This window comes from Ceratocystis lukuohia (genome assembly GCF_044167205.1).
Source record: "Ceratocystis lukuohia strain C4212 chromosome Unknown Supercontig2_pilon, whole genome shotgun sequence".
Taxonomy (NCBI): Eukaryota; Fungi; Ascomycota; class Sordariomycetes; order Microascales; family Ceratocystidaceae; genus Ceratocystis; species Ceratocystis lukuohia.
In genome coordinates, this window is record NW_027263521.1 from 591,835 (window position 1) to 613,913 (window position 22,079).

General features: G+C 47.8%; 4 protein-coding genes across 4 annotated transcripts; 2 read left to right on the forward strand and 2 right to left on the reverse strand.

Annotated features, from left to right (window-relative positions):
• Positions 1-581: 581 nt before the first annotated feature.
• On the reverse strand, positions 582-2,472 carry HOO65_020152 (Rab GDP-dissociation inhibitor; the record flags this gene model as incomplete). The annotated part of the gene is made up of 4 exons (XM_071006616.1): positions 582-1,474; positions 1,540-1,940; positions 2,088-2,196; positions 2,427-2,472. The coding sequence occupies 4 exons, from the start codon at positions 2,470-2,472 to the stop codon at positions 582-584; spliced, it is 1,449 nt and encodes a 482-aa protein (XP_070860790.1).
• A 1,343-nt stretch (positions 2,473-3,815) lies between these two features.
• HOO65_020153 (mitochondrial 54S ribosomal protein uL29m) lies at positions 3,816-4,636 on the reverse strand (the record flags this gene model as incomplete). Its single annotated transcript, XM_071007009.1, has 2 exons — positions 3,816-4,055; positions 4,187-4,636. The coding sequence occupies 2 exons, from the start codon at positions 4,634-4,636 to the stop codon at positions 3,816-3,818; spliced, it is 690 nt and encodes a 229-aa protein (XP_070860791.1).
• A 7,831-nt stretch (positions 4,637-12,467) lies between these two features.
• On the forward strand, positions 12,468-14,088 carry HOO65_020154 (Respiration factor 2; the record flags this gene model as incomplete). Its single annotated transcript, XM_071006695.1, has 3 exons — positions 12,468-13,287; positions 13,452-13,622; positions 13,832-14,088. 3 exons carry the CDS (start codon positions 12,468-12,470, stop codon positions 14,086-14,088), a joined length of 1,248 nt encoding a protein of 415 aa, XP_070860792.1.
• Positions 14,089-16,555: 2,467 nt separating this feature from the next.
• HOO65_020155 (N-acyl-phosphatidylethanolamine-hydrolyzing phospholipase D) lies at positions 16,556-17,852 on the forward strand (the record flags this gene model as incomplete). The annotated part of the gene is made up of 2 exons (XM_071006822.1): positions 16,556-16,731; positions 16,817-17,852. 2 exons carry the CDS (start codon positions 16,556-16,558, stop codon positions 17,850-17,852), a joined length of 1,212 nt encoding a protein of 403 aa, XP_070860793.1.
• Positions 17,853-22,079: the final 4,227 nt, after the last annotated feature.

Here is a 22,079-nt window from a genome sequence, read left to right on the forward strand (position 1 = left end):
TTTTCTTGCCTTGCCTTTGTTTGTCTTGGTCTTGTTTTGATGGTTGTTATTTTATACTGCGCTTTATGAATACGTCTTTGCACTCCTCTTGCTGTTCTTCTTCTCTATCCGTAACCCACATCTTCCCGTTCCCACCTCCTTAACAACTTTTTCTTCTTCAGCATCAAATGATACTTCCTAGGAATGAATGACATCGTGTTTTTTATCTGCTTTTTTTTCCGTCGTTTTAACATCTCTTTTTCCTCTTCCTGACTGCAGTCTCCCGTTATTACGATGATAAAAGCCAAAATAAACAAGTAAAATAAAAGCAAATATTCTTTATATAAAATCAAGACTGAAAAGAGCATAAACCCCTTCCCACGTCTTTTCCTCAGCAGTTGGATGGATAAAACATTGTTTTCTTATTAAGGTGGGTATAAAAGGGCAAGCTGCAACAAAGCCATGGCCACTCCTACAGGCTAAGGCAGGGCCAAAGTGCATGCATATACATGTTTCAAAACAAAGGGCTTTCCAATCACCAAGAAGCCCGTGAGTCAGCCAATCAGACGGTCAGATCATATCTCCACTCTAGTCTAGTTGTCTTACTCCTCGGCCACAGTCACCTCACGCAGACCCTCAACAACCAATTCCTCACCGGCATAGCGGCGGTAGATGTCCTGAACATCGTCAGTAGTAGTCTCAAAGTGGCTAGTAGCGTCATAGCTCTTAGAGATAAAGACGTTGTCAGCCTTGCCATCCGAAGTGGGCTCGTAAATGGGGATGGGGGGGCCCATAAACTGCTCCTCGATAGCGCCTAACCGGGCCAGACCGGCCTGCAGCTCAAGGTGATGGTTGGCTTCGGTCTCGGCGATCGTAGAAACAATAGCGATCCAGTAGCCCTTAGGACACACGTTGTGGGCAGATGACACGCAGGCAATGTACACATCGTTCTTGCGGCCAACCTGCGACTGCGGGATAATGACCTGGCACGAGTCCGCCTCGTTGGTGCCGGCCAAGGGGTGCTTGAGAATGCAAATTGCACGCAGCACGTGGCCGACAACCTTGGCCTTACCAGGGAAGTACGAGGGGTCAGCCAGAATAGCCTTAGCCTTAGTCTCGAACTCAAACTTGGTGTCATCGTTGGGGTTAGCCATGGTAGCCTTGATACCGCTGACCTTGTCACCGTCGTAAACAAACTCATTGACATCAGCATTAAGCATGTAAGTGCCGCCGTAGATAGCCGACAGACGGGCAAAGCCCTGGGGCAGCTCGCCAAGACCGTATAGAGGGTAGATGTAGGGCGATTTTCCGTAGCGGGCAACCGAATTGCCATAGAGCTTGATGCGCTCAATAGCCTCGGGGGCGGCACCAGAAGTAGTCATGAACTCGTCATTGACATAGAGAGCCATAGCATGGCCGATGAAGTCGCGGGTGCTAGCCTCGAGGCCGAAGTTGTCAAAGACATCCTTGATGGTGCAGGTAGACATGTTGAGGCCTGGGAGTGTTAGGGAATGACAAAACTAAGATAATGGCGGGTAGGAGGGACAGCTCAATACATACCCTTGTGAGTAGAGGGGTTATTGACATCAAAAGTACCAACCCACTCAATGAAGCTCTTCATGCGACGCTTCTCAAAGATTCCCATCAGGGGCGACTTGAGAGCCTCGGCAGCATCAGAGGGCACCTTAGCTACAGTAGCCTTAGGGCCCGAACCCTGCTGCACAAAGCTACCGGCAACCTGCTTGAACTCGAGGTAGCGAGTGACATCGGTAGAAACGAGAATGCGGGTCAGCTCGCCAGATGACATGAGGAACTTAGGAACCAAGTCAATGTTCCAGTCATTGGCACGGCCATACTTCTTCCAAGGCTCCTCGCCAGCCTGGTAGTTTCCATACTTCTTGAAGAGCTGTATATTGGGAGGGGGGGGGGGGGGGAGGTTTCCGGTTAGTCGAGGAAGCGCTCTAGTGTGTATAGGGAAGGGGTGTATAAAGGGGTCCGTACAGTTTCGATGTTGACCGAGGCAGCCTCGCTAAAATTGAACAACAGTTAGCATAGACCCTTTAGCACATCCGAAATGGAGACAAATAATAAGGACAGAGTATACTTACGCGCCGTAATGGTCGTTACGGTCAATGTGCAAGATCTTCTTGCCCTTAACACTAAGAACACTGTGCGTCGATGATGAGAGCGTTAGAATATCAAAGAAGCGGCTGGCAGCTTGGTAGTAGGAGTGGCAAGAGAGGCATGAGTTTATTTACCCAGACAGAATGCACTCAGTCAGGCCTATGAGTCGAAAAGACAGCTGTTAGCACAGAATCCGGTGACAAGTCCGGAGAACATTCGCAGAAAAGAGGCAAGCCGATGCGCCTCTTGGCAAGCGGCAACCATGATGCTCTACTCAAGAGGCGGGGCCATCTATCACCGCCATCAGCAGTAGGTAAACGTACCGGTGCCCAGCACAATGACATCGTACTCAGGAGCAATGTCTTCCATTATGGGCTGTGTTTATGTGTGTATGTGGATGTGGATGTGTTAGGTAAGGTGTCGGAAAGAATGCGTATATATTGGTGTATGTTATGGGTGTGTTGAAGAAGAAGAAAGAAAGAAGGGAAATTAAAGCCAGCAATAATAACAGAAATCGTAGTGGACTTGGGACAATATGAGAGTATGGGGGGAATACAAGATAGGTACAAGGCGGTTACAAGGGGGAGACACAGGAGAGGATGTTCAAAAGCAGAGGGGCATAATAGGCTCAAGTCAGAAAGCCTAGAGGCCAGAGCGCACAGTAGAGCGGGGGAGGTGTACCAACCGTGTACTATATTAAATTTGTACCAGCTTTGTACCAGTTTCGTACCGGTGAGAGTATAGCTGCTATCCCATGCTAGCTTGTTGTCTTCCTCCTTCAAGCTTACTAGGCTTCCCAGAGCTTGCTAGTCTTCATACTGGCCAAGATGAGAATCATAATGCCAAAGGAACAGCGAAGCTATGCTTTTTTTGTTAACCCTAATGATATGTAGTAACCCTATGATCATACTACCACTCGCATCTTATTGATGGCTGGCTGGGTTAGCTTCGTCTTGAGCTCTCCCTAGCTCAACTTCAGTATCAAGAGTCCTTCTCCGACGCCCCCTACCCCTCCTTTCCCCTGTCTTTGTTCCCCTTTGCCCCTGTTCCCCGCCCATTGTCGCTGTTCTCTATCCGCACTTGTACGTACCTTATCTAGCCTCCCCGTCTTGACCGGCCTGCCATCTTCCCCCCTCCTTTTTCCCTTTCTAGCTCACCAACCGCCTTATATATGCACTCACCATCCAGCTCCTGTGGCCTCACTGTCCCCCTTCTAGAGCAGCTTCACTGCATGACCAACATCCTGCCACCTAGTCTCTGTCCTCGTCCTTGTTTCTCTGGGGACTTTTAGCCCTTCGTCTAACAATAGATGTGGCGAGATTAGCAAGCCAACACAAGCCAGGGCCAGACCAGGTCCCCCCTAACGCAGCCCATACATGCTGTATAGCATAGGCACCTATTCACACGAACTGCCACTACACCCATCAAGAATTAGCCAAAGCAACTGTCTACCGTGCATTATTCATGGTGATAGGTAACCAACGTCAATTTAAAAGCTATGATACAAAATAGTACAAATCTAGTCTGGCTCATGTCGACAAGCCGGATATAGCTAAGGAAGGAGAGTGAAAGGGAGAAAATGCGGAATATTGTACAATGCTTTCAAAAAAAACCACAGGCTAGTAGTGTCTTTGTCTAACAAGCCAAAAACGCAAATGAAACATGCTATTTTCTTCTCTCGCCCGGCCCTGCTCGACCTTGGGTCTTAAGCTTTAAGCCTTAGGGGCCGTCACCGTCGTAGGCTCAATCGGCTGGGCTGCTTCTTCCGGCTTGGCAATCCATGCCTCGTCCTCTGCAAATACATCAGCGTCAGATTGTGGTGCTGGGATGTACGCATCACCCTCGCCCGATAAGTTGATCTCTGGGTCATTCTCTGCCACTTTGCGGGCATCCTCCCACACATAATGGCGTTCTGTCAGCGTCGCCTTGATACGCTTCATAGTCAATCGGACCTAGAAGATGAGAAATGCCACGTCGAGTATTTGTTAGCAAGCTAAGGATAATCAACAGAGATGAAAGCAAGTCAGGCTCTTTGAGCCTCACTCCAACCTTTCCCTCCTATTCTGCTACGACTAAGACTCACCTGGGCGTCACGAGATCTCGCTTCCTGAGTACCAAAGCCGACATCTAGACGTATGCGCTCGTATGTAGCCGTGGCTATCATATTCCGTTCGCGTAGACACACCCACCACAGGCGATGCAAATCTTCCCAGTCCTTTTTTCGTAGCTCCTCAACCGTCCACGCACGGCCGTGTTCAGCGTCCTCAGCCGGCGTGCGCATAAGAGTGCCCGGTGCCGGAAAGAACCCCCATAGTCCGTGGTTCGGATCGTGCTCAACCACTGGCTTATAGTCGCTCGGCTTCGGAAGCGGCTCCTTGGACACTGACACTGGCTCGCGTAGTCCTGATCGTCGGAGTAGACTGACACCACGGAAACGGTTGTTGTCGCGTGTCACATTCTTGGCCTGTCGTGCCGATGTTGCGAAGCCTTGTTTTAGTTGCACAGTGGGATGGCCTGGTACTGTCGTCGTCATCGTCGCTACTGTTGTAGTGGTATTGACTGTTTTGGGGCGGACCTGCATCCGAGCTACCAAGCCAAAAATGGGCCGGGAACTACATGAGGTAGCCATTATAGATAAATCTCGAGTCGAAAGGCGGGGAGGGCAAGGTGACGTCGAAGGCGAGCAAGAGAAAGGCTCTTGGTAGATGTGGCGGGGACGGCGAAAATCCAGGGGAAAAGACTATCAATTGCTATGCAACTAATAAGCTAGAGCTCTAGACGTCTCTATCGAAGCCTGCTGGTTTTGGTTCCTGCGAATTGTCTTCGTGCTAGAGACACCCAGACCTGGCCAGACGCCAACTTTCAATAGCCTTTCCGGCATCATGAGCGGCCCGGCGAGCCCCCCCCAATGGGCAAGGTCAAACAAAATTTAGCTGGCCAATAAGAGCTCAGGACCGGGACAACTGTGGGTGAATCAGACTAGCTGATATCTTATCGTTATCGATAGTAGTTTCTTCCATATCACGTGATATATCTTGTGCAACCGTACTTCACAGTGAGTAGTAAACGACCGACGAGTAGGTGGAGGCACAGAGCTCTCAAGCACTATGAATACTACCCAGCGTGTCTTATAGATAATGCCGTATTGCTATAATTGCAGATAAGTGATACAGAAACTAGACATGATGTGAGCCGGAGCTACTCAGCTGAACTTCTATCATGCCGAGGGTATGTATGTATGGTAGAATGACAAAGTTCAACTAAAAGAAAATTCTCTTGGTCCACCGAAGTCTCTAAGAGATGTTGATGGGCGTTTGGATTTATTTCTAGGTAAATATCTTGGGTGTAGACGCGCTTTTGTCATATCACGATGGGGAACCCAACATAGAGCCAGCCCACAACTCACCGACCTTGGAGGGAATATATGGCATAATCATAAAACGCGTTTATATTGTGTTTAGAATAGAGCAATTCTTTAGATTATACTCAAAGTTTCTAGTCAGAGCTCCATATCCAAATTCGTCTTTAGATCTGCCCCTCGACCATGGCCCCGGACCCGGCCTGTTCTAAGCTCTACGAATATCCATATCGGTGTCGAGGGCTTCATTACATTCTATACAAGGCAAAATCGCACTAAATATAATAGGCATGAATTCTCCGCTCTTTGAATACAGGAACATGGGACAGCGCGTAATGCATGTGTGGGTGGATATAGTTTGGAGGCGAGGGAAGCAGAGCGGTCACACGAGCACAAGGTTTTAGAGATGATATGATAAATCTGCAGGCAATAACAAGCATATTGAGCCAGAAATGGACACACTTCGATGCACTTCCTGCGTTGCACTCCTATTTCTTTTTACAAAGACAAAAGCGGGAAACTCGATATGCTTATACTGAAGCGTAAAAATGAAATGCCCTCACGCAGTGTACCAATCACAAGGCCGCTGGCAAAAAAAAAAAAGTGTGTGATTATGCTTTATTTTTTGCTTTTCGTTGTTCAAGGTAGAGAGTTATGCAGGTAAAAGAGCAGTGCTTCCAGCTGTATGACTCGGGAGGCTTTTCCTCCTATGTCATGCACGGAAAGGGGGAGACGAGGGAAGTGGTCATGTGCTATTGAGGTGTGGCAGGGCCATCACCGTTCGGGCCAACATTTCGCATTGCCGTCTTCTGACTTCCTATCTCCCACCCTTTCTCTCATGGCTCTTATCTTCCCGGGGACTCGGTATGAGAAATTGCTTGTTCAGACCCAAAGAAAGGATAGAAAATCGAAAGAGGGTGGCCCCTTCATCTGTTATTAGATTCATAGCTGTCCATGTCTAGGTGTAGACATTAGAAGGCGAAACAAAGAGAGGTGGAAAGGCCTTGGCAGAGAAGCCACGGGGTGGTGGGTGCATGCATTGATTGGCTTGTCTTAATACAGAGGATATATAAAGGGACTGGATACTTTGAGGTGTTTAGATGGACATGAGTAAGATAGATTAAACCCTTATGTATCCCACAAGATGTGACAGGTGTATAAAGTGTATAAGTATTTACAGAGTAACAGTAGGGGTTGTCCTGTAAGTACATAGGGCTGGCTCTTCAGTGGGTCTGGGACGTTCACTTAAAACCCAGGAAATGCGGCTCTGAAGAAACAAAACAGGTGAGCTCCACTTGGCGCCTCTTGCGGATTTCCACTGTTGACCTCACCCGACTTGAACAGCACAAAATATCAGGCTGGGGTGACACTCATACACATAATTTAATACCTCAGTCCAAAACAAGACTTTGGCTCAAGGAGGAGCGAGATATTTGCACCATAATGTGAGAAATAAAACCGGCAGAGGCAAGGGAAAGGGGAAAAGTATACCAACACAGGGCAGAGAAATGGGAAGGAAAATTCTTCCTCAGCGGTCGGCAGAATACTGGGTAAACATGGGGCCCTGATTTTATCTCTGTTTTCTAGCAATATATCGCGAAAATCCTTTAGTATTATCAGCAATATTATCTGCTGGCGAGACCGGAGCGAAACAAGGAATTATGAAGACTTACCAACAACAGGCGTCAGTTAACCAAGTTGTCTTCTAGCCTTGGATTTGCGAAGCTTATCTTCCTTGTCACTTTGTATATACAACGTGGCAATCCAGGAGTTTCTGACCACATCGTACTGTTCTGCCTCTTACTCTCTTACTGCCCTTTTGATTTAGGGTGGTTGGGAGAAGCAAAGGTGGGAGAAAAAAAAGGACCAAATTTCCTTTTCCTTTTCTCGGCGCAAGCTCGGCAGTATTCTCCTTCTTTCTTTATTGTTTATTATTATTTTTTTTGAATTTAATCTTGACCAGTTAAATCGGATTAAACACAAGAGGATAAATACCAAAGTCGAGATAAGGGCTAAACGGTTTTCGAGTCGTAAACTGAGCTCTTGCTTCTAGTTTTTCCCTTTGTTGGGTTGGAATGTCATCAAGAGCGGGGTCGTAGGCTGTCGGAGGGGAGGGGGGTACACAAGATCTGGCCTTGTCTCTGACGGGCTTGTCGTGTTTGGCTTATTTTGTATGGCTGGCTGGTCTGTCTGGCTGGCCGCAGGTTTTAAGCAAAAAGAGCGGGGAGGAGCAGAATCCGATGCTGCAATGGTGGGGAGGGGGGCTTCTTCCTCCCAGCCAAGCCAAGCAAGTCTCCATGGAAAATGCGCAAATAAGTCCAGTACATAAACCCTTTTAGTCAAAGCCCAGCATGCTCGCCATTTATCTCTGGCCCCTTCTCCCCCATCTCCTCCCCACTAAAGAAGGTTCTTCTAGTAGGCTGGTTTCCTTTCACACTCCACTGTCTTTCCTCTCGCTCCCCCCACTTACTTTGTTGTCGCGCCCTGAGGAAAAGAACAATGGAGAGACAGGCGGGTCTAGGTTTTACAAGCAGGGTGAGCGTGAACTTGTTTCCTATGTGCCAACTCGCCGATCGCTGGAGCTCCATAATTATTAGCGGTTGTACAGTGTGATAGAGAGCGTCCATTTATTCCAGAAGCGTGTCGCTGGGCAAGCGTTCTTGTCCTGTGTATCAAGCGCATAGTATCTTCCTATTCTCATGCAGCACGTAAACATATGATTTCTAGCTGCTATTCTTCGTTTTACTTACTGTGTAGCCATCAAAGGAGGAGGGAGAAGAAAACTAAGGTGTCAAAGTATGTACGTAAAAAGGCGAATAATGTAGCTTTGATATGTTCTGGTCGGGTTTGAAGCACAAAAAGCATGTGCGTCTTTCCCACTTTCCCCTCTTTTGTTTTGGACGTGAAAACTCTGCATGCGCAGCTGGACTGGCTCTTTTCTTCTTTCCCGCTCTTTCCTTTTTTCTCCCCTGCCATCACCAAATTCAACCACTAATGCAAAGAAGCAAGGACAAGCCCAGTACGAACAAATCCTTTATTTCCAGGGCTAGCACTAAGAGGAATACCCGAGGATTAAAAGACCAAGGCAGGAGGAAACTACCCCCCCCCCCCCCCGGATCAACGTCAGAACTTCAGGAGAGTAGAGGGTAGAAGTGTCACCAAATGTTTTGTCTTCTTTAGTCTTTTGGTCTTTATAGCTGACTGCACTTTGAGTTAGTTAGTGTTGTCGGATCCACCACAACAGTTCAACCCAACTCCGTCATAGGTAGTGGGTTACTAGTGCCGTCCTTGACGCGTGCCTGCACCTGCATGGGCTCCTGCATGCCGGCAAAAAAAGCAAGCAGAAACAAAAGGAAATCCCATGGACAAGAGCATAGCTACTGTACACATGTGACCTCTCTTTTCGCATAACGTGCACATTTAACAAAAGGCCAACATTTCTCCTTCCTCTTCATCCGTGTTTTTTCAAGTTCCTCTGGCGAACATATCGAAGTTCAATCTCAAAATACTAGTTCTTTTTATCTGCTATTGTCAATTCCATGGCTTTGCTTGTCTCCCTGGTTGGCATTAGCATCGTATTTCTTTTCCAATAAGACTAAACGAAAATATGCCAACGTTCCGGTGCACACTCCCGGTCGTTTAAAGCACCAGCCTAGCTAATAGTCAGCTAGTTAGTTACGCGTGAGCTAGCATGTATTTATTAGACGGACAGCAACATTTCCGACGTGCTGTTCTGCTGATGATTGATGAAGGCATGAGTTAGGGGGATAGTGCTTAGCTGGTCTGTCTGTCTGTGGCAGATGACAGCATGACTAGGGGAGAGGCCAGTCTCTGTTTTAAGGTGCTTCTATTGAAAAAAGAGGCGTCAAGGGGACTGTTCTTGCTTGTCCGTTGTCCCCTCCAACTCGCACCCGTTGTGCCTTGCGCAGCCACGGATAAATCTCGAAGTCGTGGGGTCGTTTTTCTTGCCTCTTTATCGCTGTTTCTAAAACCCACTCATTATTTTGTTCTTTTCGTCATAGACAGTGAATCAGTGGGGCTCAACCCTTCTGCAACATGGGCGCCTAAACCCTCTCTGGACGACACTTGTCACACAGAGTGGATAAAAGGATATAACAAGAAAAGAAGAAGAGAAGAAGGAAAAAGAGGGGACCTCATTTGACAAGATCAACAAGAGACGAGATCAAGAAAAAAGGAAAATGTAAAAAAGAAAACGTGGCTGATCAAGGCCGCTGAAATGTGTATGAGTCTTCTTTCCCCGCCGGCTATCAGTTTCTTTTACTTTGTCGCTCTATAACAGACTATACTATTGCTGCATCTGCAGTATCTGTCCACATTCGCAAGCTGCCCTACAACATGCCTTTCCAAAAAGGTTTTCACGATTTTCTTGAGAGCCCCGAGTTATGCATATACCGGGGTCAAACACACGCAACTAGGAAAGAACCAAATTTATTATCGCCCATCAATTTTCGCGTGTTTTTGAAGCAAAGCCCTAGGAAAAAGGCACACACATTTTTTTTTTCGCGCCTTCCGTTTTTTTTTTCCTTTCTGTTTTGGCTGGCCGCCACGGAAAAGGAGCGGGAGAAATGGAAGCAGATAGTAAACGAGCACATGTGGACAGAAAGAAATGTCATTTTTTGCCAAGTTCTTCTGTTTGCGTTAGGGTCTTTTGAGTGAGCAGAAACATGAACTTATTAGTCTCTGCCTCGGCCGCGATTGTAATGGAGGTGGCGTTTCTGAGCAAGTAGTAGAGATGCGGAAAAAAAAACAGCATGAATGGGGCAGCCGCACACGGGGTTGTCTCTTTCTATATTTATACGACGATGGTAGCATGATACAGGTAGCCTGTTCCCTCAAATGCCTGGAATGGGACATGTAGTTGATAGTGGAGATCATGAGCTCCAGAAAATAAAAAAAGATTGTCAGAAAAGAACGTTTGCCAACTTCATAACCATCAATCCATCACTTGTATTGCTGCGAGAACGTCGAGCTGAGATTTTTGCTAGCGAAAATTTTCCCACTTTTTCCGTCTTTTCCATTTATAAAATATATTACAGTCCCTATGAGGACTAGCACAGATTTCTTTTATGCTGCTCTCCCGCAATTGGTGGCTGACGAGAGATCTGAACAGCAGACAAGACAATACGTGATGTGATGTGACGTGACGTATGTACATGTGAATACAGCCAAAATTCGCAGATACCCTCCGAAATCACCATTTCCCGTCCGCATCATTATCCACGAAGAACCACAGAAAATCTTCTCGGCTCTTGACCATGTGCCGCCCGCTCGCCCTACGAGTCAAGTGATGATGCTATGGGGCTGTCAAGCACGCGCAGACTCTAAACCAGTCTGACAGGGGGGATGGGAAGCCCCAAAACAGCTCAAAACAGCCCCAATAATGTGACACTTCTAGTCAACCCTCTTTTGCTCACTCCATCCCATCTCATCCTATCGCATTGTATTGTATACACTGTCTTCAGAAACTCTGGAGCCGCCCAGCGCCCCACTGATCCACCTTGTGCAGTTGTTTGCTTGTATCATTTTCCTGTGTGGCCTGAAGGATACAAGTTGCCAGTCAAAGCCTATAAGCTAGCTAGCTACAAGGCCATGATTTTGAAAAAAAAAAGATCCACTGAACTGGCAACAAACCAGGCAGCTGGATGGGCCTAGACGGAGCCGCATCTTGATGAAGAACCATCCGGCCCGCGCTCTCCACTTCGAGGAGAGGGAGGCAGGAAGTACATGCAGTAACGCAACAACGCAACAACACAACAACCTGTAGACAAATGGACAAAAAGAAGACAAGTAGCATCAAGCATATTCTCCCTCTTTGCCCTCTGCGCTCTCCCCTCTGTACTGGTGAAAATTTTTCAGTTCCTTTTTCCCTGCCTAGCTTGTCCGCTTCCTTGTATTTTTGCCCAATCTGCTGGATTTTATCGCATTTTATCGATGTAGCCATAATCTTGAAAGGCCCCACTTATATAGCTGGGCTCTAGTCTTGCCAAAAAAACAAAGATTTCAAGGAAATGGTTGGCTCCCCCGATACATGAATATGTAGAGAGGAAAAAATTGCAATAGAAATCAATCCTCTTAAATACATCAGCAGCCACATTCCCCCGATTTCTTCTTTTTTATTCTCCACTCTCGCGCAGACCTTCCAACCGGAGCATAGGAAAAGGAAAGGCAAAAAAAAAAGAATCACTACTACAACGAACCCCCCCAACGAAGCAAAATTTACCAGGCAACAGCCGTCTCTGAAGGTAAAAGGCTCGACTGCATCTCGACATCGAAGCTTTTGCTTTTATCCACTGCAAATATTTTGTGCATCCTCTTTTTCTGGGTCCTGATAAAAGTCAAGGGAGACCATTAGGAAAGGTCCAGCTGTTTGTTGTGTTGTGTTGATATACTGGGTTAGTGACTTGCACTGAAGCTACAGGGTGTTTTCAGCCCACTTCCTCTCTCATTTTCTTTTCCTTGCCCTCTCTCACACTCTCTTCCTTGTCTGTTTTCTCGCTCCTGCAAAATCTCTTCTGCCTTTTTTTTTTTTTTTTTTTCCTTTTTTGATTTTTTTGAGTCTCCATTTTTTCTTCTAACATCCAATCGAATCCAGGCACATTCTTTTTTGGCTACTCACTTTTTTTTATGAGTGCTGGCTGGCTTTGAAAGCGATTGACGACCAAGATTTGATATCCATCGAGTCCGCCTCGTAACAACCACCTCGACAACGACTCTCGTTACTTCATTATTATTCCTCTTTATTTCTTTTGGCCTGCGAAAACAGATAGCACAACCTCTGCGGTGACCGGCTTCAAATTATTTAGTCTTATCAAAACGAACCGCCTCGGCACATATTCGCGTGACGCGCTCAGCTCAAAACGGCCTCGAACGAAAAAAAAGTTTCAATTTACACCAAATTTTCTCTGTTCAGGAAAAGCTGTGCACACCTTCCCCCACGGAAAAAAAAAAGGAAATAAAATTCCAATCCAACATCTATCAAAAAGCCATGGAAGACCGCACTGCTACTGCCGCCGCCGCTGTCGCTGCCGCTGCCGCTGTCGCTGCCATCAACGGTGGTTCCAATACCGCCGTCAGCACTCCTACCATGTCGGCTCCTAGTGGATCAGTCTACCCGTCGCCTATCAACCAGAGCCAGTCTCTTCCTGCGAGCATGCCACCCAGTGAAAGCCACTCACCCTTGAACCAACTCCCTCCTCTCACTCAGTCTCAGCAGCAAACTCCCACTATGCAGCCTCTGTACACTCCCACCGGAGGTAGTGATCACGCTTCCCGTGGGCCCGGTACCCCTACCAGCGTCACTCCCACCAATGGCCAGATGCCTAACTTTGCCGCTGCTGCTGCCGCTGTAGCCCAGAATTCTACTCAGTCGGCCGCCCGTGGTGCGCTCTATTCCATGACCACGCAGAGTCAGTACCCGCCTCCGCAGGCCTACACCTCTTCTATGATGCCGCAATCCACGCCCGCCATCTCACACCCGCAGCCCATTGCGCCAGCCCCCACCAACCGCTCTGCGCCCATCCTCCGTCCCATGCCCCACCAAGGCATCATGCAGCCCGGCATGCCGTCGCCATACGGCCCCGGCTCGCTTCTCCCTCACACACTCCCTGAGGGTGAGCCCACTCACGTTGTTGGCTCGCAGGGCCGCCGTGGTATACTGCCCAGTGCGCCTGGACGGCCCTCGGTCAGTCAAATGGGGGGCAAGGGCGCTATCATTCCGCAAAAGGATGCCGACGGCAAGTTCCCGTGCCCGCACTGCACCAAAACCTACTTGCACGCCAAGCACCTGAAGCGTCATCTTCTCCGACGTAAGTATTGTCTCTTCTTCCCCTCTTGATATTTAGTTGGTGCAGAATTCCAATCGAGAACAGTTGCAAAGAATTTACCACAAAAGACTAACAATCGCCTGGATTAGACACGGGTGACCGTCCGTATATGTGTGTTCTCTGCCGGGACACTTTCTCACGCTCAGATATTCTTAAGCGCCACTTTCAAAAGTGCTCTATCCGCCGTGGCAATCCCACCGGTGTTGGCCATTTGTCGCACCCCCAAGCTCATGTCAAGAAGAACCAGCAGAAGCAGGCTGCGCTCGCTGAGGCCGGCGATATGTCTCATCTCAATGGCCTGAGTGCTATTCAGGATGGTATGCTTTATCACCCCCACATCCCTCCAGTACTACCACTATCATGGCTGCCGAAGTGAAACTCCAGAGCCGCCTTTTTCTTTCAGGTCCTCCCAGTCCTTCCAACCCTCTTTTGGTCGGCTTTCTCCGCCGTCGACCAAAGGTATCTTACATTTGCATTCACTCGTTCACGTTCACTCATACAATATTTTCTCTCTTTCCCTGTATAGATCAATTATTACAGCAGTATAATAACCAAGACTCCTTCGCGCTGACAGGAAACGTTTTGGCGGCAGCAGCTGCCGGTACCCGGCCCAGCTTTGAGCCGTCGTACACGGCTGACGTCTCAGTCACCATGCCCGGCCAGCCGCTGGCAAACTACAGCATGTCTACACAGGCCGGTGGCCTGCCCATGTATGGCAGCAACACACCCACCACGCAGCAGTCTGGCCTGGACTGGGCTCAAATGTTCCAACCTGGTGCGTAATAACGTGATGCATATTTCTCTCTCTCTTCCCTCCTTCTTGGTCTTCCCTCTTTTTTCTTTTCTCTCCCTGTCACCTTCCCGCAATATCGTCTTCCCCTCATCATCTATTCCTTTTTTTTGGGGTTTTTCTTGTCCTTCTAATGCAGCAGACTATCCAGCAGAGGCAGATCGTGGTCAGACGAGACAATAGTAGTCTCGCAGAATTGACTTCGGTATTTTTATCTCTTGCGGGAGAAAAGATACAGATGAGAAGGGCAAAGATGCGTACGGAAGATAAAAGGGAGAGCAAGGAGGATGAGGAACGGAAGGTAGACGAGTGGGATGTGACAGAAGAAGAACAGAGAAAGCTATTTGAAAAGGGTAGAGGAGAAGACGTTGAGAAAGGATGTTCTATGTGAACAGTCTAGCCACAGCACTGATGACAGATCCGTCGTTCATCATCCTACTACCATCGTCCGATCTATCTACTCTACTTATTTCAACGCCAGTTTATCTTCTTGAGAATCTCCTCTTATTCTTCACTTTCTTGCCCACTTTCTTTTCTTTCAGAGTCCTTTCTATAAAAAAGCACCCTTCATTCCTATCCGTCTGTTTCTTTCGCCAACTCTTTTCTTTTCACTGTTTTTTTTTACTCGCCTTTTTTCATTTCATAAAAAAAAGCTTCTTTTTTCTTTCATTTTTTTTTCTCTCTTCACCTTTCCACCCCCTCGAACCGGTTAACTTTTGGTTGTCCGCTTGTGGAAGAGACAAGGAATCAAGAGAGGAGAGGAGAATATTGTTTCTCTTCGCTTTGACTTTGGTATCTGCTTCGCTATTGTCTTGTTTGCCAGGTGTTTTTTGCGCGGCGGGGAAAGGAAAGGAAGGGAAAGGGGGAGCCTTGGACTTGGCTGGTTCTGTATCTCTAGATATCTGGTGTTGTTTGGTCTTTTATTTTATTCAGTGGTCGAGTGGGTGGCCAATTAGGTTGTGGGGAATGGGGAGATGAGAAGAGAAGGGGTGGAGGCCATGAAATGGCAAGAAGACGTGTGTTATGAGTCGCCTGCGGCCTTCTTTGGGTTCTCTCGGCGCCGCCTCTCCTTGCCGTCCAACCTCTGGCCCTGTTTCTTCTCTGTACCTGTTCTTCCCCATCCATCCACCTTAGTTGTCTTCAGTCCGTGACTCTGCCGGTCACACTTCGTTGTTTCGTCCCCCCTCTTATGGTTATTAACGGCCTCATTCTTATTTTACCTTTCACACATCCGTTATTTTCTGCTTGGTTCCCTAGTTGGAGTAGTGTTGATAATATACCTTTCGGAAACGGAGGCTTTGTAGGAAGCTGGACTACATCCTTTTTTTTTTCATTTTTTCGTTGAGGAAAAAGAGCAGAAAGAACACAAGAAAAGCCATTGATTTCAGAAATTCGCCTCAAATGATTTCATGTCTGGGTGGTTGTTTGAATCAACCAACACACATTGTAATGTGACTCGAGGTATAGCTTGACGCAAGAGGAGCTCGCCCTGTGAAAATTTTGTTTAGTCGGCCAATTTCTTTCCCTCAAGAATCTCGCTAGCCAATTGATGGCTCGCATCTTCCTCCGCCTCTCATTCCCTCAATTCCTCGTTCCCGATTTTCATCTTTCTCACTGCCGCCGATCAATCGTGATCACCCGCGGGGTGTACTTCTCCACCACCGCCTTGTCCTCCGCCGGAGCCTCGTAACGCTCCTCGATGCGATCAGAAACATACATTCCAATGCCGCCCCAGGCAATTACACCAAGGCCGAGGGCAGCGCGCATATTGGGTGAAAGGCGTTTGTAGGCCCTAGCAGGGAGTGTGTTAGCTAAGTTGGTATCTTCGTATGCATGTTCGTGATTCCTCTGTATGCGTAGTTTCATTCTTTGTGGCTGCCAAGCAGACCCAGCCCAGTAGACACACCTAAACATTTTTCTTTTCTTTTGTCGTTTGCTGCCAGTGACGATATATTAGTCCTCCCAAGACAGAACCTCTAAAAGGATAAGGGAGTCTCTTCTCAGCGGACCAAACGGAGTTTAAAGAGGGGCAAGCGGGCTAGCCTTTGGCGCGTCATGATTGGTTACAGCTCCCAGATCTGTAGGACCCACTAAACCCCGGCTGACCATGTACTGTTTAGACGGATGTCGGCAAATTTCTTCATGTCCGCGTCCTCACATCCCCTGGTGTCTGCTATTATAATCTGTACTATGAAACCCCCTCTCTTCCTATTGCCACCTAAGGCGCTTATAAATCACAATCTCAGCTTTACACGTCCTCATATTGGCGCACTCCCGCCAAACGCCCAGGCATGATGCAGGATGAAGGGTGAGTGAGCCTAACTTAGAGTAGACTCTAAAGCATTTTTAAGGTTTCTTTTTAGAGGGTTCTTTTTAACACGTTTTTCTCACAGCTTGGTTTTCGCAGTTTCCTCTCCTTCTTCCACACACATTTCGCCAAGTATTTCTCCTAGTCTCACCATGCCCTATTCCTATTTAGCTACCGTTACTCCTGCTGCTGTCTATACGGGTCCTGAAGAAGCCGCCCAAAATCCCCACCATGTATTACGCAAGGGAAAACTCGCCGGTTTTAAAAACACCTATGATTCCTGGGGTCGTGGCGCCTCCCCTTTGACCATCTTCGAAACTTTTGTCAGGTGAGTCCAGCACATAATCAAACTTCTAGGTACGATTCTGCGCATCTACTAATACCGGCACTCGCTCATGGTTGTACCTGTCTAGACTTGGACTCAAAGGTGAGGTGAAGTCGCCCGACACCTCTCCCCCCACCGTACCCGTCGTCAGCCCCACATTTCTCCCGGCACGCCGACCCACTAGCCCGGACTCTAGCCCCGCAAAATTACGCGCAACTTGGCTCGGCCATGCCTGCTACTACGTTGAGTTCCCGTCTGGCTTACGTGTTCTGTTTGATCCGGTCTTTGAAGATCGCTGCTCGCCATTCTCGTTCATGGGCCCAAAGCGCTTTACCCATAAACCATGTGGCCTGGCCGACCTGCCTGTCGTCGACGCAGTAGTGATTAGTCACAGCCACTATGATCACCTGTCGCATCCTTCAGTTCTAGAGTTGCAGAAGCATCACCCCAATGCCCACTTTTTTGTTGGTCTGGGCCTGGCCAAATGGTTCCGCGCCAGCGGTGTCCACAGCGTAACGGAAATGGATTGGTGGGAGGAGGCAAATCTAAAGCTTGTGCGATCCAGCAACGCAAGTAACACGCCAGTCTCAGCCGCTGACGTAGCCTCGTTCCCGGAGATCATTGAGGCGACTGTCTGCTGCACGCCGTGCCAGCACACATCAGCACGCACACCATTCGACCGTGACACAACATTATGGTGCTCGTGGGCCGTGCGCTCAGGCGGCAAATCCGTTTGGTTCGGTGGTGATACAGGTTACCGTGCGGTTCCGTACCTGACGCCAACAACGGATGACTACTTGGCTGCGCCGGATCTGCCGCACTGCCCGCAATTTGCGCAGATCGGACAGCTGCGTGGGCCGTTTGATCTCGGATTAATCCCCATTGGCGCGTATGCGCCCCGAGCGGCGTTCTCACCTATGCATGCGAATCCGTTCGATGCGGTAGAGATATTCAAGGATACGCGTTGCAAACGGGCCATGGGTATCCATTGGGGCACATGGGCCTTGACCACCGAGGAGGTCATGGAGCCGCCGCGCTTGCTGAGGGAGGCTCTGAAAAGAAGTGGGATTGAAGAGGCGGGGACTTTTGATACATGCAATATAGGCGAAAGCCGTGAGTTTTAAGGGCTTGGCGATGATAACGAACATGTTGCGCCAGATGGAGCTGTGGGAATAGACAAGATATGGGGAAAGGGATAGAGAATAGGGTGGCAGGATGGAGGGACGACTATATTATTCTAATTGACTAGGGAGAGATGTCCAAGCAACATAAGTCGAATCGAATTGAGACGGTTCAGCTGTAGCTGAAGTCGAGAGGTTAAACTAGTCTGGTTGGAGTAACCATGATTTGTGTCTTTGCTCCCTTGGGCTGCGAGAGAGTGCGGAACTAGTGGTGTGTTGGCGACGAGAGGGAAGCGTGATAATCCGGCTTGGGCCACTAGGGTGGCGTACGACGTGACGTGTTGCATTAATTAGCATACGGTTTAATACTACTAACACAGCTGAGAACATAGATAGGGGTTGTGGAGGGGACATCTGCAAAGAAAAAAGGCATGGAGAAAGAGGTTAACAGTCCTTCCTCCCTTCAGCAGTGTTTAGCGCTACACCATGTATGGAGTCGTACAGAGCACAAGGACCAAACATTATGATGGTGATAGCTATATATTGGCCTTTGCCCTACTGAGGGGAGGGGGGTTGTGCGTCTGACTTGTTTGCGTGGCTTCGTGCCTTGCACTCCGTACCGCAAGCTGCCTGCAAGCCGCTTCAATATGAGGTGATAGGCTTGTTCCCATTGTTTACTTTGCTAGGCCCGTTTAGTTACTTCGTTTGCTTGAGCTCTGGTTGTTTGTTCGTGTTACTTTATGTAATCAATATAACATAAAATCCTCGGTGGGTAGTGCATATCTGCAACATGAACAGATATTACAAGTGAGCACAAAGACGTACGGCTCTTTTAACATGCATGTTAGTGTCCATCTGCAATTTTACCATGTGCATTTGATATATAGATCGGCCGGGGTGTGGTAAGGCGAGGTCGCATGACCAATGGGAAGACAGCAACAATAGGCCGACTACTTGAACCCAGCGAGCTTTGCCGTCGAAGCAAACCCAGCCAGCTTGACGAGTTGCATGTGTGTTATGTGTGACTTTCAAACAGTCCGCGTATCAGAAATCACAAAGCTAGGCTGGACATGAGATTATAACGTAGCGAGCGAACAACAGAAATAAGACAAAAACAAGACAACAGTTGGGAGGCTTCGCTTGTCAAGGTCGTGGCCAAGGCCAAGTTTCTGTTTGGGCTGTTTTCTCTTGGGTTTGGGGGCATTGGTCTGTGCGGCAGCATTGCACGTGACTGCCATTATTCCTTCCTTAGGGTTAATAACCACGGGCTATTCTATTGTATGCCTCTTGACTTGATGCTTCTGCACAGACCTCTTTTCTGTTTTCATTGATGATTGAGACAAAGAAAGAGGAAGAAAAGAAAGAGACCAGTACTTTTATGTCTTGTATTCTTGATCAAACAAATCCCTGTTTGATACAAAACCTAAACATGGCTCCTAAAACACAGCTTGATACACGCCAGCCCTTCCTTGGTTGGGGCAGGTTGGTAGATAGTAGATAGATGGATGCTGGCTGTCCTGAAGGGTGGCCGGGTATTTTTTACATGGTTTCTTCATTCTCGGCTTTTGTGGAGGAGCTTGAGCCAAGCTTCAACCTAAGCCTAGCCAGATGGGGCCCGCCTCTCTGCTATGCTACATCTGTGGTCCTGTAAGATCATCGTTTACTCCCTGCGGACAACTCGTCCAAGCGGGCTGGCGCATCATCTTTTTTTCGTCCGACGCTTTGCGATGGTTCATTTTCTTTGGCCTTGTATATATCACCTGTGTGATATAGCGGTGCACAAGCACTCAAATGATGATGTAACTAGAGAGTAGTAGTGATTGTTGTTGGCATAATTACAACAGGCATTCATCCCTTCTTGTGTTGTAGTGGGGGACAGCCCTAAAATAAGAGAATACATAAGAAGCCTGGGGTGCTAAGGGGCTTAGACGGGCCTAGAGCTATAGGCCCTGTAGGCTGTGAAGATTCCTGTAGTATAAGAGAGAAGCCTAGAACGGGGCTATAAAAGATGGTGCGTGGACGCCTGGGAGGAAAGGGCGGGATAAAGTAGCCAAAATAGCAGGACAAAGTCTGGGCTCTAGACTATGGTTTCTCTGCACCAGCTCTAATGTAGGCTAACTCTTTAGAGCTCATTGCTAAATATTAGCGCTTCCAGTGTGGCACTCACGAAGAGAGCAAGTCGTAGCCACGGTGGAAAAGCCTAAACCTAGTGCAGTCTAGGGTCTAGGGTAGTGCGGTCCAAGTCTAGGGCAGTCAAACTCCAAGTCCAACCTAAGTCTGGGAATAGAAAGTCTAAGCTGATCGAACCCGAGTTGAAGGTTTTGTCTGTGCTTCCTGATTTTTCTCTTTCTTCCTTCTTTTCTTATTTGCCTGTATAACGGAGCGTATAATGAATGCATCTGACATTTTGCTTGCAATTTTTTTTTTCTTTTTTTTTTTTTTTTTTTTTTTTTTCGCGTAGGATCTCTGCTTCTTAAATGAGCAAGCACCCGTACCACATCAGTTTTTTAACCCGAATATAAGCCTTTGCTGCGAGGCTCGTAATGTACAAAGTTAAGCACCCACTTTTCGAGATGAATATGGAAATGCGAGTCAACCACGCAGGTAGTAACCCTGAGAAGAGAGTGCCTTCCTTTGACAGTGACCTCATTCTTGCCTCTCGTGTTCCTCTTTGGTCTATTTCGCCTGCTGTTCTGCACTTTCCCTCAACCTTTTGGCAAATCCCCAATAAGATTAAGTGATGCCTGAGGATAATAATAAAGGAAAAGGAAACAAAAAGAATAGAGGAGAAGGAGGAAAAGAAAAAATTGCTCTTCCCTTTTCTGTCTTTCGCTGCCTTGACTAATATTTCTGTGTCTCTCCCTCCGTTGTTTGGCTTGATTATGCCTGTTTGTCTTCCCCTTCGTCACGGATATCTTATCATCATCATCATCCAACATTCATCATCATATATAAACACAACTAGTGCAAACCAACCAAGAGTCGCCCGCCATCAACAGTAGCCAGAGAAGAGCATTGGCCATTGGCTTTTATATTCGCCAGCTGCCGAACCTGGGTTTCCGGATCTTGGCCCACTACAACTACAGAAACCACATACCAAAGAACGCCTTGACGTTACTGCCATCGACCACCAACAATCAATCATCCTTATCCAAGATTGCTCTCTCTCTCTCTTTTCTTCCCATAATATTGGCTGACTGACAGACTGAGACAAACCCATATTACTTGTCGCCACCGCACCGCACGACCAACCCGAAACGACAGCATCGCAATAAGGACGAACTTTGACAAGATAGACAGCCCGAGCGAGGCGTAGTACGCTAATTCGTCGCATAATTCGGTTTTCAAACCGCCGAAAAAAACTTTGCTTTCAAATTTTCCTTCCCTTCCCTCCATTTTGTTTAGTTGTTGTCGTTCTACACAAATCCTGCTGGGCTAGGAAGGAAAAGAATTAAACCGAACTTTCCAAAAAAGAGGCACAATCAACTCAACCGACGTCACTGTCAATCCCCTCTTTCTTTCGTCGTCTTTCCATCTATGCAACTTGCCCACAAAAAACACCCAAGCAACCAAGAGCCACAGCCCCAAGCAACCAACAACAACAATCCAACCAAACCCGGCCACCTCTTAAAGTGAGCTGACAGCAGTGTCACTCTTCTCTTATTTTCTACTTGGCTTGTCCGTCTCCGGCCAACCGCGTGTTTGTTTGTTTTTTTGCCCCTACTGCTGCAGCAGTAATCCCTCGTTCTCTTCCTTTTTTCGCCTCTCTTTATTTACGACATTTTTTTTCTTCTCGTGACTTCTCACTCTCTTCTCTGTCCTCAGCTTTCTCCCTTTCTCAAATCACATATTCTGTAAAACGCCTACCCCTGCCTAGCTCCCTTCTTTTTCCTACCCCTCCATTCCCCCCGTCGTCTTCCTTGGGCTCTTCACCTTGAGCTAAGGAAAAAAAGCATTCGATTTAATCGACACACCCCGGTCTCTCCTACCCATCCTTCTCCTGTGGTTGGCCTAGTACACAGCTAAGCCCAGTCAGGGAACGTCTCTTGTTGGAAAGAGAAAACTTGAACTGACTTGCAACTCGACTTTGCTTTGCCTTTGTCTGGCTGCTTGCACGCCTGCACGTTGTTGCTTGGTCATTTCAATAAAGCTGGTCATCCTCCCTTGTCAGCACCACTGCGTTGCTATTTGATTCTCTCCCTCTCTTTTCTTCATCACAGGCTATTTTGC